This window comes from Brachycentrus maculatus, unplaced genomic scaffold (genome assembly GCF_059751285.1).
Source record: "Brachycentrus maculatus isolate JH-2025_06_01 unplaced genomic scaffold, ASM5975128v1 h1tg000653l, whole genome shotgun sequence".
NCBI classification, from domain to species: Eukaryota; Metazoa; Arthropoda; class Insecta; order Trichoptera; family Brachycentridae; genus Brachycentrus; species Brachycentrus maculatus.
In genome coordinates, this window is record NW_028281389.1 from 1,080,198 (window position 1) to 1,096,730 (window position 16,533).

The 16,533-nt window shown below is 36.7% G+C and overlaps 1 protein-coding gene across 1 annotated transcript; it reads right to left on the reverse strand.

The window, feature by feature from the left end:
- Window positions 1-4,482: 4,482 nt before the first annotated feature.
- On the reverse strand, window positions 4,483-16,513 carry LOC148300819 (nucleolar complex protein 4 homolog B). Its single transcript, XM_088274256.1, has 9 exons — window positions 16,371-16,513; window positions 16,183-16,291; window positions 14,258-14,466; window positions 12,252-12,516; window positions 9,905-10,096; window positions 8,575-8,746; window positions 7,851-8,026; window positions 6,251-6,447; window positions 4,483-4,797 (listed from the first exon to the last, which is right to left on the reverse strand). Exons 1-9 carry the CDS (start codon window positions 16,491-16,493, stop codon window positions 4,681-4,683), a joined length of 1,560 nt encoding a protein of 519 aa, XP_088130382.1. The 5' UTR covers window positions 16,494-16,513; the 3' UTR covers window positions 4,483-4,680.
- Window positions 16,514-16,533: the final 20 nt, after the last annotated feature.

The following is a 16,533-nucleotide window of genomic DNA, read 5'->3' on the forward strand; positions in this document are numbered from 1 at the left end:
AGTTCAACCTTGAGTTTAGAGAAAATGGCTTTAAAAAACTGGACTTTAGGTTTTTTTAATAGTATGAATTAACACTTCTAACCCTATTTTTTCTTCTTCTTATCCGCAGCCAATGGTGCATAGGGCACTGCATCGTATAGAAGCAGTTTTATCCTGGTCGTTAAATACACAAAGGAAAGGTGATCAGCCTTCCGCTTCAGGTACCAGTCCAGAGTCATACTATATAAATCTTAGACTGAAAAATCATTAATATTTATTTAAACCCTCTTGGGAATTGAACCCGGGACCTCCAGCATGGTAGCCTAACGTGCTGACCATTACACTACGGAGGCGGACTTTTTTATTTAAGTTTTACTTGGTAAATACCAATATTTCTTAAAATCGATTGTAATACATGATTCCAAGCATTCCGCATCATTTTCAAACACAGAAAGTGATGTGGAACGCATTGAAACACGTGTCGCAATGGATTTCAAGAAATGGTGGTATCTACCAAGTAAAAGTTTTACCACAAAGTGACTGCCAAATTGATTAATGAAAAGATCTAGCCTAACCTAACCTTAAACTGGCATCTTTTGCTAGCATATGAAATTTTACAAAATCCAAAAATAAAGGCCATCCACGAGTCACCTTTTATATCAATTTACTTATTAAACAGATTCCGTGGCATATTTACAAAAAAAATTAAAGAAATATTCATTTTAAATCGGTCTGGGTGTTTGTGATGAATTTTTAACATCTAACTTCTCTATCCTTAGGGCGCTTGTCCACTACACGGAATTTTAGCGTTTTGAAACGATGATTGGCTTGTGCTTTTATCCACATTTCTTCGATTTGGAGCTCTTGATCGATGCGTGAACACGTTGCGCGTAAATTCAATCAAATTTAAATTCATTTTTCAAAACCGGACTGCCGGACGGTGAAATCCCGTGTAGTGAACAAACGTTACTTACCTTACTGTCCTACCCACAGACAAGCCTCTTAAAATATAGGCTTCGCGGGTTATTTCTTAAAAATAAAAATAGATCAACACCACAACACAGTAATGGAGAATGTAAAAGTAACTCCTATGAGGAAAAACCCAGATTTGTTAACAAGTGTTTGGACACACTCAAAATGTTGTGAATAATAGTCTGGTCAAATTATAAGCTCCGTAAAAAAAAATAATAATGTTTTCAGGCGTTGCCATGTAAAATAATGTCCGCCTCCGTAGTGTAATGGTCAGCACGCTGGGCTACCGTACTGGAGGTCCCGGGTTCGATTCTCAAGGAGGGTCAAATATGTGATTTTTTCACTGTAATATTTATTCAATATTACCCTGGACTGGTGGTACCTGAAGAGGAGGGCTGATCACCTTCCCTTCATGTGTTAACTATCAAAATAACACTGCGTTTATATGATGCAGTGCCCTATGCACCATTGGGTGCGGATAAGGATTTGATTTGAAAAAATAATCTGGTTAGGATCTTGCATACATCCAAATAAAAGGGTCTCTGCTAAATAAAAGCTTTCTCAACCCAACCATAGATGGCTCTAGTGACCTCGCAAGTACAGTGTCATGAGATGAATGATATATGTATAATGTAGGAGTGACAAAAATTTGAGTAGTGTGGTTGTCAAGTATGGATAGAATGGTGAATGTTGCACGTGTGTGATACCAGCCTATGACACCCCTATAAAATACCCAGACTTCCATATTATCCTTCATCTATGTTGAGATGACAAAAATTTATGAATAAACTTATTTAATTTTGTATTAGTATTCTTCAGTAGCTATAATACTCTCTTTATCAAGCGTAATTTGACCATTTTCATTTTTGTACATCACATTTCGTTATGCTTAACAGTTACAACTTATCTGACTACGACTCTACAAAATATATGTGTCGCCTACTTTCAAAATCCGCCAGATCCAATTTTATAAGATTTTAAAATAAACAGTCTATCGGAATGCCAATTGTGGGTTTTATTGTTTAAAATATTTATATACTTGAAAACCCTGCTAAAAAATACTTTAAAAAAACGTTGTATTTCAAATTCTGCTATATTCATGGAACTTGCCTTCTGACCCATATCGGCCAATCAGAGAGCGGGGATAGCTCAAAAATTGAGATGACGTCATTATCGGTTTGTCTCGTTTTTTTTTTTTCATTCTGAATAATTTTCTAAAAAAAATGGGAAAATTCACCGTTTTTTATTATTTTATCTAAAGATAGACAAATCTTTTAAACATAAATGTTACCCGGAGAATTTTGCATTTTTTGTAAAATCGACTCACATGGATCTGGCGGATTTTGAAGGTAGGCGACACATATCGCTCACTCCTTTCAAGAACGTCATAAATCAAAATTCGTCAATTTTCAGTTGTGTATGTTTTCGGAATGCCCGAAAAATGTACTATATCCCAGCAAAAGAGGCACATTTTTAACTTAATATTTACCCGCTACAGGGCAGAAAGTGTTGTTTTTGCATTTTGAAGAAAAGGTATTGTTTAATTATTTTTTTAAATATACTAAATATTTTTAAGATGGAGAAAAAACCTTCAGTTTTTACCTAAAAAGATCTGTTGCACAGTAAAAAGTTCAATAAGTGGCTTGATATTTATTTTTATTACATTGTATTATATTTTTAAACCTTAAAAACGTTCTCCTGAAAAATCAAGTTTTTTTATTTATGACGTTCTTGAAAGGAGTGAGCGATGTGTATTAAATATAATTTTAAAGCGTTTCTACAAAATAATCAGATAGATACAATATTTTGATGCTAATGTTGTGTTATGTTATTCGAGTTTTTCAATGCATTTTAAATACATTTATACAAATTACAAAGCCCTATTCTCTACGCCACATGCACATGGTGACATTGCGAGATATTTGGGAAATTACACTGTGTCAGAATAGGGCCTTTTGTGGAGATATAGCTTTTTAAGCCCCGATATATGTTAAATCGCAACTTTATTTTCTCTAAACCCATTTAAAGGTATCATTTGACATGATTGATGTTTTTTTTAAACACCGTTTAAAATTAGTTTTTCTTCGAATTTAAAAACATGGTTCCCAAAAAAAAGAGTTATTGAAGGGTGAGGAGTTAAAAAAAATATATAAAAATATTTATTCAATATATTTTATATAAAAAAAATGTAAATCAAAAGATATTTTTTAAAAAAAAATTGAGAATACACGTCCAGCCCTCAGCGCGTCTAAGCGCGTTGTGATTTTAATGAGATTTTAACGCCTTTAATGTTCTGAACATTCTAAGTGATTTTTATTATTCATTGTTTTATAATAAAGTTTGATTATTTTATGATTCAACAGAACATATAGCACAATTTTTATTTTTATTTGTCTAAAAGCGTCTTTTACACACTGTTGGTAGAGAGCAAGAGACCCTTATAAGCGTTATATTTGCTTACTTTTGGTACAGCATGAGAAATGCCAAAAAACATTGTACAGATCGTAACTGGGTTTGCGGTTACTTTTGATTAGTATACTGAGGTTCGGGGGACAAACTGTCTGAGTATAATCATGGTCAGGGTTGATGAAAAAACTGCCCGACAACAATGCATAAGCTTAGTCTAGCTGGAATAAAATTATTTATATTACTATAAGTAGGTATATAATCTTAATACCTACACTGAATCTGTCGTAAATGTTGACAATTTTGAGAAAAATAATATAAAATGTCACATATCGCTCACTCCTTTCAACAACATCACATATCAAAAATCGTAAATTTTCAGTTGTGCTTGTTTTCGGAATGCCCAGAAATTGTACTATATCCCAGCAAATGCGGCATATTTTTAACTTAATATTTACCCGCTACAGGGCAGAAAGTGTTGTTTTTTCATTTTGAAGAAAAGGTATTGTTTAATTATTTTTTTAAATATCCTAAATATTTTTCAAACGGAGAAGAAACATTCAGGTTTTACCTAAAAAGATCTGTTGCACAGTAAAAAGGTTCAATAAGTAGCTTGATATTTATTTTTAATACATTTTACTATTTTTTAAACTTTAAAAACGATCTGCTGAAAAATCAAGTTTTTTATATGTGACGTTGTTGAAAGGAGTGAGCTATATTAACCTTTCCAGGAGTACAAAAATTGAAGTCCGACTTTCTCTGGGGGGTGGGTTCTTTTAACATGAAAAAAAATTTTTTTTTCATTAAATCGATGTATTATGAAGATAGAGATTACATTAAAATAATTAAATAAATAAAAAACACCTTTTAGAAATATTTTCAATTATGACAAAATTACACACAAATATCTACGGATGTCATTGCTATATAAGTTTTATCATACTAACAGATAGACGGACATCGACGTTCATTAACGTCGATACTCCTTTAAGGAAAATTCGCACTAACGTTCATTTACGTCCATACTCCCGGACAGGTTAAGTATAAAATTTTATACATATATATATATATATATATATATATATATATATATATATATATATATATATATATATATATATATAGTTTTTTTAATTAACAGAGGGTCTGATTAAGGGTAGGTGTTCGGATCTACATACTCTTAGGTCCCTTACGACGAAAATAAATTACAACTTCAAAATGTCATAAAAAAGTAAGTAAAATATTATTTTTTGGTCTCCGATATTTAGTCAGAGCGGCGCGCTATTCGTGATAATCTTATATATTACATTTGGGATGCATCGTCTATACTAGTTGCCACATCTGCGTCAGCCGGTCACCGCCGGGAAGGGTCATGGACTGCGGGCGGCTGAAGGTGAGGAACACTTGCTTGTACGACTTTTTCATCTCCCGATCGAAGAGCTGAAATGGAAACATGTATTTTTTTTTTAATTATAATTTTTTTTAACCACCCTACCTTCGGGTTATTTTCAGGCATATTTTTTATAAGCAAGCAAAAAAATCACAACGTTTGTTGTCACCAAATATTGTCAGGTATGAAACCTTACAGGTAGGAATAATTTACAATTATTTTTTTGTATTATCTACAACTACATCTATTATTAACATAATGTAAAAAAAAAAAATTTCCGTCCTCCGACCGTCATTGGCTGGTTTAGTGTCTCTAGTGTAGTTTTAGTGATTCAAGAACAAGGTTTTTAAATTGGTTCATATATATAGAACTTCCAAGAATTTGAGTAGTGTGATTGTCAATAATAGGTAGAATTGGTGAATGTTGGACGTGTTTTGTGATTAACAGCCTACAGTCGTTTGTTTGAAAATATATTTTATAATAATAATAATAAAACCCTTATCCGCACCCTATGGTGCATAGGGCACTGCATCATATAAACGCAGTGTTATCTTGATCATTAACGCATGAAGGAAAGGTGATCGGCCCTCCGCTTCAGGTACCAGTCCAGGTTTATATTGAATAAATATTACAGAGAAAAAATCACTTATATTTATTTGACCCCCCCTGGGAATCGAACCCGAAACCTCCAGTATAGTAGTCAAGCGTGCTGACCATTACACTACGGAGGCGGAAAAAAATAATGTAAAAAATAATTATATTTAACACGTTCGCAGCCGGGCTAGGGAATCAATATTTCACCGGAAGCCGCGTAATTTTTCTTGATAATATAGATAAATATTTTCCATGAGTAAAATTAAATGTAAAGTCTTTGAAATTGTCTTTTCATCCGCGCCGATATGACTAAACTCGCTTAACGTACAATGCCGACTTATCTGAACAGTAATAATATATTGAATACACACCACGCGCCAGCGCGAATGAGTTAACACTTGTTCACAAATGTGGAGATATCCAGATTTGTGAACAAGTTGCTCACTCCTTTCAAGAACGTCATAAATAAAAAATCGCCCATTTTCAGTTGTGCATGTTTTCGGAACGCCCAGAAAATGTACTATATCCCAGCAAAAGCGGCATATTTTTAACTTAATATTTACCCGCTGCAGGGCAGAAAGTGTTATTTCGCATTTTGAAGAAAAGATATTGTTTAATTATTATTTTAAATATACTAAATATTTTTCAAAATGGAGAAAAAATCTTCAGGTTTTACCTAAAAAGATCTGTTGCACAGTAAAAAGTTCAATAAGTGGCTTGATATTTATTTTGAATACATTGTATTATATTTTTAAACTTTATAAACGTTCTTCTGAAAAATTAAGTTTTTTGATTTATGACGTTCTTGAAAGGAGTGAGCAAAGTGTTTGGACAGACTCAAAATGTTATAAAATTATTTTCAGTATGTCTCATCTAGCCTCAGAGGTCATGTGGAAGAATGGTACTTACATCCTGCGTGGTGTCGTCCAGCAGCTCCGAGATGGGCGTCTCCAGCGAGGAGTGGGGCGCGGCAAGCACGCGCGCCGCCGCCTCGGCCACGGCGGGCACCGCGTGCCGACGCAGGCCGCTGGCCTCCCACACGCTGGACTGCAGCGCGCCGCTCAGCGACGGGTCGCACTCTTCCATCATGTACGGGTCGGACGAGGCTGCAAGGACAGACAGTTTAGAGCTATAGGCTTGCAATGCAAGTCCACATAGATGAAGAGTGCCAGAAATGAAGACTCTAAGGCAGTGCCCCGCAAACTTTTCTCACCTACGAAACACCAAAATTCTTCCTAGAATTCCGCGGCACACTACTACTTCCGGCTGTCCAAATTCAAAACACAGTAGGGGACATTTTTTTTGTAGTAGGTTTTTTTTTGCAAAATAAAAGTACTACAAAAAAAATGTCCGTCCCTTAGGTTTTTTTTGCATTTTTGGATTAAATAGATTCTACTTAGTCCAATAATGCAATAAAAAAAGTACTACAAAAAAATTGTCCCTTACTGTGTTTTAAGTTTGGACAGCCGTACTACTACTACTACTACTACCATCACGCCGTTTCCCCGCAGGGGTAGGCAGAAAGGATGGAATGCCACACTCTTCTGTCCTGACATACACTCCTCGCCTCCTTCACATCCATACATCTAGTCATACATGCCCTCCGATTACGCAGACTTTTGACATTGCCAGACTTTCGGTTCTGATTGATCTGATCGTGCCAAGACTTTTTCTATTCTGTTTCACCTCTTCCGCGACACACCAAAAGCTAAAATATATTGGGAAAATATAAAGACCGTTGAAAAATTATTTAATTATGAAAAATATACAATATTATGAAAAATAATTTGTCATACACTGTAGACTCTACAGTGTATGTATACTTCTCCTTCTTCAAAACCCTTAACCTCACCTCAATGGTGCATAGGGCACTGCTTCATATAAAGGCAGTGTTATCTTGACCGTTTACACATGAAGGAAAGGTGATCAGCCCTCCGCTTCAGGTACCAGTCCAGGGTAATATTGAATAAAAATTACAGTAAAAAAATCACATTTATTTGACCCCCCCTGGAAGTCGGACCCGGGACCTCCAGAACGGTAGCCGAGCGTGCTGACCATTACACTACGGAGGCGGACAATTTTAAATATTTTTTTTGAAAATATAAAGACCATTGAAAAATTATTTAATTATGAAAAATAATTTGTCATTGTGTATACCGTAGACTCTACAGCATGGGTGGCCAACCTTTTCAGCAGCCGGGCCAAATTTTAGAAATGAGATTTCCTACCGGGCCGTAAAACAAAATTTCTTTAATTATTCAAAGCAAACATGAAATATGTTGTTTTTTAAAGGCGATATTAAAAATAATATAAAAAATATTACATGATTATTAAATGGAGACCTTGGGAGAATAAAAGAGGCACCAGAAGACCTCAAAAAAGATGGTCCGATACATAGCCGCTGTGTGGAGTAGAAACTGGCTGCCAGCAGCAACCGACCGACGGAAATGGAAGAGGCCTTCCAGCAGCGGGGGAAAGAGGGCTCACGGAGAAGAACAAGTCATATTACCGGCTTGTCGGAGCTGCGCTCCCTCCTCCCGGCAGGCCATGCGCTTGAGCGCCGGGTGGCGGATGAGCAGGTTGGCCACGAAGTGCATCAGCACCACCACGTCGCAGGGCGGCGCCACGAGCGCCAATCGGCACAGGCGCTTCACGAACCCGGCCACCAGCGCTTCCGGAAGATGCCTAAACCCATCACAATTATATGATAATACAATAACACATCCGGTGTGGGGTTTCCACACTTCTTACCACTTCCACAGATTTAAAAGCAGCTCTACAACTACATATTAATATTGCGCAGTAATGCTATTATTATTCTCTTTTATTTTATCTGTCGGGGGAGTGTGTCGTTATTTTTTTTCGTCATACCAGTATAGTATTGCGGCCTACATAACTTTATAAATATATGTATGTAGTCCGAAGAAAAAAAAGGTTGAGTAACATTGTTCTACACCCTCAACGGTTAGTTCAAACACCCTCAATAGTTAGTTCTACACCCTCAATAGTTAGTTCTACACCCTTAATAGTTAGTTCTACACCCTCAACAGTTAGTTCTACACCCTCAACGGTTAGTTCTACACCCTCAAAGGTTAGTTCTACACCCACAACGGTTAGTTCTATACCCTCAACGGTTAGTTCTACACCCTCAACGGTTAGTTCTACACCCTCAACGGTTAGTTCCAACACCCTAAATGGACACATCCGAGGTGCGGAATAGCAGGCGGACTCACGTAGAGCTGAGGAACATATCCGCCAGATAGAAGAGACGAGACTTGTGCTTGGTGTGGAAGATCTCCGGCTCAAACATGGAGTATAGCTTGGTGTAGACCTTGGGGTACTCCAGGTTGTGCTGCTGGATGAGGGTGAACACTCCCTGAAGGGCCAGCATGCTCACGGCCCCTCCTGTAAAATAACAAAGAGACATTTACGGTCGGAGAAATGTGTCGTGGAATTCGTAAGGCCGAAGTTATAAAATTCACTAATTGATCTACAAATAGGCTTACCATAATTATGAAGCTCTAAAGCGAGTGTTTTGTTGCCGTAGTGTAATGGTCAGCACGCTCGGCTACCGTTCTGGAGGTCCTGGGTTCGATTCCCAGAGGGGGTCAAATAAATTTAAGTGATTTTTTCACTCCAATATTTATTCAATATTACCCTGGACTGGTACCTGAAGCAGAGGACTGATCACCTTTCCTTCGTGGGTTAACGATCAAGATAACACAGCGTTTATTTATATAATGCAGTGCCCTATGCACCATTGAGGTGCGGATAAGGGTTCGAATGAAAATGAAAAAAAAAAACAAGTGTTTTATCTATAATTTCCTATAACTCCCGTTATAATACATATATCTATTTTTTTTATCTAGTGTTTTTGTTCATTATTATTATAACATAAATGTGGAATTGTGTAATTGGCTTTCTTTTTTTTATGAATGTAACTATTTTTTATTACATACTTTTACTAAATGTAAAGCTGTACAATTCCCAAATAAATATAAAAAATTCATTAATTGATTCGGCAGTCACTTTGTGGTAAAATCTATCCATTTTTAATTAATGTTTTATGTGGTAAATAAAATCTACTGTGAAACGTGTTTCAATGTATTTTGCATCATTTTTTGCGGTGCATACGGTGTTTGAAAATGATGCGGAATACCAAGTAAAACATTAATTAAAAATAGTAGTATTTATCAAGTAAATAGTGGTATTTACCAAGTAAATAGTGGTATTTACCAAGTAAAACATTAATTAAAAATAAATAAAAACAAATTAAATAAAATAGTAAAATTATAAAACCCTTATCCACACCCAATGGTACATAGGGTACTGCATCATATAAACACAGAGTTATCTTGATCGTTTACACATGAAGGAAAGGTGATCAGCCCTCCGCTTCAGGTACCAGTCCAGGGGGTAATATTGAATAAATATTACAGTGAAAAAAATCACTTGTATTTATTTTACCCCCCTTGGGAATCGAACCCGGGACCTCCAGAACGGTAGCCGAGCAAGCTGACCATTACACTACGGAGGCGGAAATAAAATAATGATAATAAATACCTCCGTCCATAGAGTCCATGAGGAAGTCGGTGAGCAGCAGCGGGTTGGGCAGGTGCGGCAGCAGGCGCTCCAGCAGCAGCAGCAGCGCGCGCCGGTGCCCGTCCCGGGACAGGCTCCAGCCGCACACGCCCGCCCAGCAGCGCGCCATCCAGCGCTGCACTTTGCCCACTTGGAAGCAGAAGCGCGCCTTGCCTGGAATGCCAACGCTCCGCTATAACTTCAACTCATTTTAATTATATTTTGTGTATCAACACGCGACGGGAAAGGTATTTCTACCCTACTAAGTTGTATTTTATTAACAAAAACACACAAAAAATTAAAATTGTGACAATTGTTTCGCCTAGTTATGGCGAAACAATTGTCACAATATTAATTTTTATGTGTTTTTTTCTTCATATGATACAACTTAGTAGACTCAAAAAATTTGTGTTTGATTTAAAAATTAATACATGAATTAAAAAGGAGTTCTACAAATTAAACGCTAAATCAATAAATTGAACAAGGTTATTGGATTGAATTCTACTTTTACATATTTACATAAATGTATGTGATAAATAATATGCGACGCATTTCGTCGTATCAAACACACATTATCATTATAAGACGAAACCCGTCACATATCGCTCACTCCTTTCAAGAACGTCATAAATCAAAAAACTTTTTTTTCAGGAGAACATTTTTAAAGTTTAACAATATAATACAATGTCATCATCATATCAGCCCGTTGAGGTCCACTGCTGGACATAGGCCTCCCCCTTCCGCCTCCACTCCTCCCGATCCTGCGCCGTCCCCATCCACTGTCTTCCAGCAAACTTCCTGATGTCGTCCACCCATCGCATCGGTGGACGTCCTTGAGGCCTCTGGTTCCTCGGTCTCCACACCAGAACGCGTTTCCTCCATCTGTCGTCGCTCATTCTGGCTATGTGACCGGCCCATTTCCACTTCAATCTACCACGTCACAGACCTGTGTCTGGCGTCGGATCCAATAGTTCCTTTTTTAGTCTCTTAATGTTATTCCAAGCATAATTCGCTCCATGCTCCTCTGTGCAACTTGCAACTTATGGGAGGATTGCTTGGTCAGAGTCATTGTTTCCGTGCCATAGGTTAGGACGGGTAGAATGCATTGGTTGGAATGCATTTAGTATTTTTTTTTTTAATACAATGTATTAAAAATAAAAATCAAGCCACTCATTGGACTTTTCACTGTGCAACAGATCTTTTTAGGTAAAACCTGAAGGTTTTTTCTCCATTTCATTTAAAAAAAATAATTAAACACTACCTTTTCTTCAAAATCCAAAAACAACACTTTCTACCTTGTAGCGGGTAAATATTAAGTTAAAAATATGCCTCTTTTGCTGGGATATAGTACATTTTCTGGGCATTCCGAAAACATGCACAACTGAAAATTGACTATTTTTGATTTATGACGTTCTTGAAAGGAGTGAGCGATAATTATCTCATATATATGTAAATAAAAGTAGAATTCAATCCAGTAACCTTGTTTAATTTTGGATAGATTACCCAAAAATTTAACACGGAATTCTACCAACTATCTGCAGTTACAATAAATAAGGAGTTATGACTATTTCTACAGTATTATTTTTGGCCAATGAAGGAAATTTAAATTAATTGTAGATTCTAATAAAGCTATGAGAATAGTGCTTAAGAAAAATAGATATAAGAATGTAGAAAAAATGAGAGAAGAACTCAACTAGTTAGCTATAAAAAGACACACTAATGTTACGGCGTAATATTTGTAGCAACATGAACTATGACCCTGTGCGCCCGCTAGGGGCAGGGCGGGGTGTACGCGGGGAATGTTTACGTTATATCCCTTATGAGACGAATGCAGGGGATGCTGCACACACTTGTCATTGTACTGTCATGGCGACCTGTTGAATAAACCGATTGCATCCTAATTACGAGTTATTATTACCTATACCCTATATCCGGCGCCCCGGAAGGCCGCTGACGACCATTCACCGACTATACTCAGCGGAACTTCGAGACGCCGGACTGACTTGGGAGGAAGCCAAGGAGATGGCGCGTGACAGATTGACTTGGAAACGACTCGTGTTGGCCATATGCTCCACCTAGGGAGCGAACATGGATAGAAGAAGAAGATACCCGAGCCCCGTAATACTAATATATCATATGCTTATTTGTCGTATTGTTGTTTGAGATCTTGAAACAACTGTCACAATATTAATTTTTATGTGTTACTTAGTAGACTCAAAAAATTTGTGTTTGCTTTGACAATTGATACATAAATTAAAATGGAGTTCTACAAATTAAACGCCAAATCAATAAATAATCCTTCACATTTAAAAAAATATAAATATGTTACCGTCGGCTTCGCAGAGATACTTGGAGGGCTCCGCCTCCTGCTGCTGCGGCTTGCCCTTGCCCTTGGAGCCCTTCCTCAGGCCGAGCTTGTCGGTCAGCTCGAGGTAGTTGCGCATGTAGGTGGGTGAGGGAGTCACGCGCGGCGTTATGTTACGCAGCACCTTCCAGCAGTGGAAGAGAACGTCGTCGTACGCGGTGAACTCCTGGAAGCGGGCGATCAGCGCCGTGTTGTTGTTCTCGTCACTCAGGAGCTCCGTTATGATCGCCTGGCAAAAAACATCAAGAATATTTTACCTTTTTAATTAATGTTTTACTTAGTAAATACCACTATTTCTTAAAATCTACTGTGACACGTGTTTCCATGCATTCCGCATCATTTTCAAACACCATATGAAAATGATGCGGAATGCATCGAAACACGTGTCACAGTAGATTTTAAGAAATAGTGGTATTTACTAAGTAAAACACTAATTAAAAATGGATAGATTTTACCACAAAGTGACTGCCGAATCAATAAATGAAAATATTTAACCTGACTAAGAGTGAGATTTTGTGAACAAAACTGTATCTGGGGAATGAGTTTTTTTTTTTTTTTAATTTTAAAACTTTTTATAATTTATATCATAGTCAATGCAACAAAAACACCATATTTTCTTTTAAGTAAAAAAAAAATTCAAATTTAATTGTCACTAAAAACTTTAGTCTACATTTGACTTTAGTATTTAGCTAAACTTTACTTAAAAGTACTTAAACTGAGCAGTAGTTTTTATCTGAATTTTAGTCTGCATTGGACCTGATGATGGAATGATTATTCCGAAACTGGTAATCATGAAGTAGTATTTTTAAGTGGTATTACACAAAGGGTACGATAAATGATAAGGAGAGTGTGATAATTAATTAGGTGGACTGTGTGGGTGCCTGTAGCTGGAGAAACCAGCAGTAGTGAGTAGTATTTTTAACCGGATCCACGCGGCTCACATAACCATATCGCTCACTCCTTTCAAGAACGTCATAAATAAAAAAACTTGATTTTTCAGGAGAACGTTTTTAAAGTTTAAAAATATAACACAATGTATTAAAAATAAATATCAAGCCACTTATTGAACTTTTTACTGTGCAACAGATTTTTTTAGGTAAAACCAGAAGGTTTTTTCTCCATTTGAAAAATATTTAAAAAAATAATTAAACAATACCTTTTATTCAAAATGCTAAAACAACATTTTTTGCCCTGTAGCGGGTAAATATTAAGTTAAAAATATGCCTCTTTTGCTGGGATATAGTTCATTTTTTGGGCATTCTGAAAACATGCACAACTGAAAATTGACAATTTTCGATTTATGACGTTCTTGAAAGGAGTGAGCGATATGTATTTTCACAAAACATGCCCCATACGCAGCTGACATAAGTGTATGTGTTTTTACTTTACTTTAGTTTCCAACCTCAGTTCAACTTGGAGGGATTTTTTCATGGTGTGGAACTTTGGATAAAATAATACGTCAATCCTTGGCCTTATGACATCTGTTGAAATATCTGACTAATAATTTGTAACATCACAAGGATAAATAAAAGAACAGATCCCTGATTTTTCTTGAGGTCAGTAATTAGTCCGCGCCATAATCATGCCCTATATCTGTCTCACTCTCGACGCTACGCATTGCCAGTGAGTAAGAGTGACATGAGATGCGTGCTTTGATTTATTTATGTTTCGATCTTATTTGTTTATACTACGATATATTTCAAGAATAATGTGACACAAGTGCATTATAGAGTACCAAAAAGCTACAATGAATCCCATTGAACGTTTTTGTTTAGGAAAATTAATCGTTTCTTAACTGAATACATGATAAAAGTAATCATTTAAAAAACGGCGAAATACCGCCGCACACGGGCGTCTCTCAGGAACAAAGTTAACGCGGTTAAAAGGTTAAGTGGTATTACACAAAGTGAACAAAGAATGACAAGGAGAGTGTGATAGCAAGGAATGCCTGTGTGAGTGTGGGCCGCTACCTGCAGCATCTGCGCGGGGAAGTAGTAGTGGCGGGCCTCCTGCGGCTCGGTGGGGTGGCGGCCCTGCGCGCGCAGCAGCCCCGCGGCGCTCACCAGGGCCTGCTGCCGGCTGGCCGCGTGCCCCACGCTCATGCAGCGCACCACCTGCCGGAAGGACACCTCGTACATGCCGCGCAGGGCGTCGCGCTGCGACTCCGTCTTACTGTTACCTGGGAATGAATGATACACATCGTTAATCCTTCTTTTATTCTTCTTTATATAAATATATTTTTTTAAATCGAAAAAGAAAATGATAAGTGAAAATATTAATTATATCGGCTGTTATGAACACTTCACGAGTCTAATGCAATCCTTTATAGGTTGAGTATGTTAAATTAGATATTCCTCCCGTCTGACAAAGATCCATTGTTTGATCTTCGCCTATTCCCTATATTATTATTATTTTAAATACATTAGTTTGAAAATGCCACTACAAGGCAAAAAAACTGAAATACAATTTAGTAGACTAAAAATCCGTGTTTGATTTTAATATTTAATATAAAAATTAAAATGGACTTTTACAAATTAAACGCCCAATACAGTGAAACCTCTACCTATCGTTTTTAAAGGGACCTATTGAAATAAACCATGAATGCGGGAAAACAATGAATGCTGGATAAAGAAGTCAATACACAAGGAGATACGATCGAGTAAAGATACCGTCCTCCCAATCTGCATAACCATTAGTAGGTGGAAATTTCAAGAATACAAGTTTTAGATGTTAATAAATGCATTAATTGAATTTATTGATATTAATAAATGTATTTTTGTCCGCCTCCGTAGTGTAATGGTCAGCATGCTCGCCTACCGTTCTGGAGGTCCCGGGTTCGATTCCCAGGGGGGTTTAATAAATATAAGTGATTTTTTCACTCTAATATTTATTCAATATTACACTGGACTGGTACCTGAAGTGGAGGGCTGATCACCTTTCCTTCATGTGTAATCGATCGAGATAACACTGCGTTTATATGAAGCAGTGCCCGGGATTATTTTTATTTATTGAAAAAAAAATACAAAGTTGAACAGAACCCAAAGATCTTCAGAACTCTTCTGCTGTATCCATCACACAAGCTTTCGATAGTCTGTATCCCACACGTTGAAATATTGTCGTTGAATGTAACAAAATTGAGAAAATTAAAAAAAAAAGTAAAAAAACAGACAAATTATATCAAATATGTAGCATAATTCAAACGATGAATGCGGTAAAATGGTGGATAGAAACGATCGATGCGATCTATTTTTGTATGAAATGAATTCGGGGTAGAAGAAATAAACGACACATCCGGGAAAACGATTATTCGAGGAACGATAGATAGAGGTTTCACTGTATATAAATATTTCAAATAATTCATCTTAGTTATTCAGTTTTTTTTTCTTCTTTGACCCATGGTGCATAAGGCATCAGGTGACACAATATCAATTTTCATTCTATTGCATCATATCCAAGCAGTGTTATTGTGAATTTTTATTACATGAAGGCAAGGTTATCAGTTCTGCGCTTCAGGTACCAGTCCAGAGTGATATTAAATAAATTTTAGAAGAGGTGGAGAAATATTTATAAACATTGTGATTAGAAATAAGAAAGATTAATTTTTTTAAATAACTAACCATGCACGTTCCGAAAAACACGCAGATTCGAGTGGACTTTAGGGGTTATGGGCTCAAAAACGCATGAAAAAATAATCAAACGCAGAAAATCAAACAAAACATAACCAAGAAAGAAAATACCGTACCGCTTTACTACGATTTGTTGTAAATTACTTACATAGTTAATCGTAATTGATTATGTATTAAAAAAATAATTAGTTTGAAAAATATTGCGCAAAAGGCGTAAAGTCACTAGTAAGTAGATACGTCATCGCGAAAATTATGGGTTAAAAACTCACCCTCGGGTTTTAATGGTATTATTTCTTTATACATATCCCCTTGCTTCAGTAATTCCGTAAATATCAGCTCAATTGCGAGCAGACTGGGGATATAACTGTCATTTTGGACCTGTAACAACATTGAAATAAGACCGTTAGACAAATGTCATCTGCCGGGCACCGGCGGAGTGAATATGTATAAATCTTACCTCAAAAGCTTCCAAAATCTCCAAGAGTATATTTAATTTCTTTTTTGAGGCCAAAAACTTGTTAGCTTTGGCCCTCATTTCTGATGAAGATGTCGAATCAACGTGTTGACGTTGAGCGGCCATACTTGTTTTCAAGAAAAACCGACCACAGATAAATTAATAT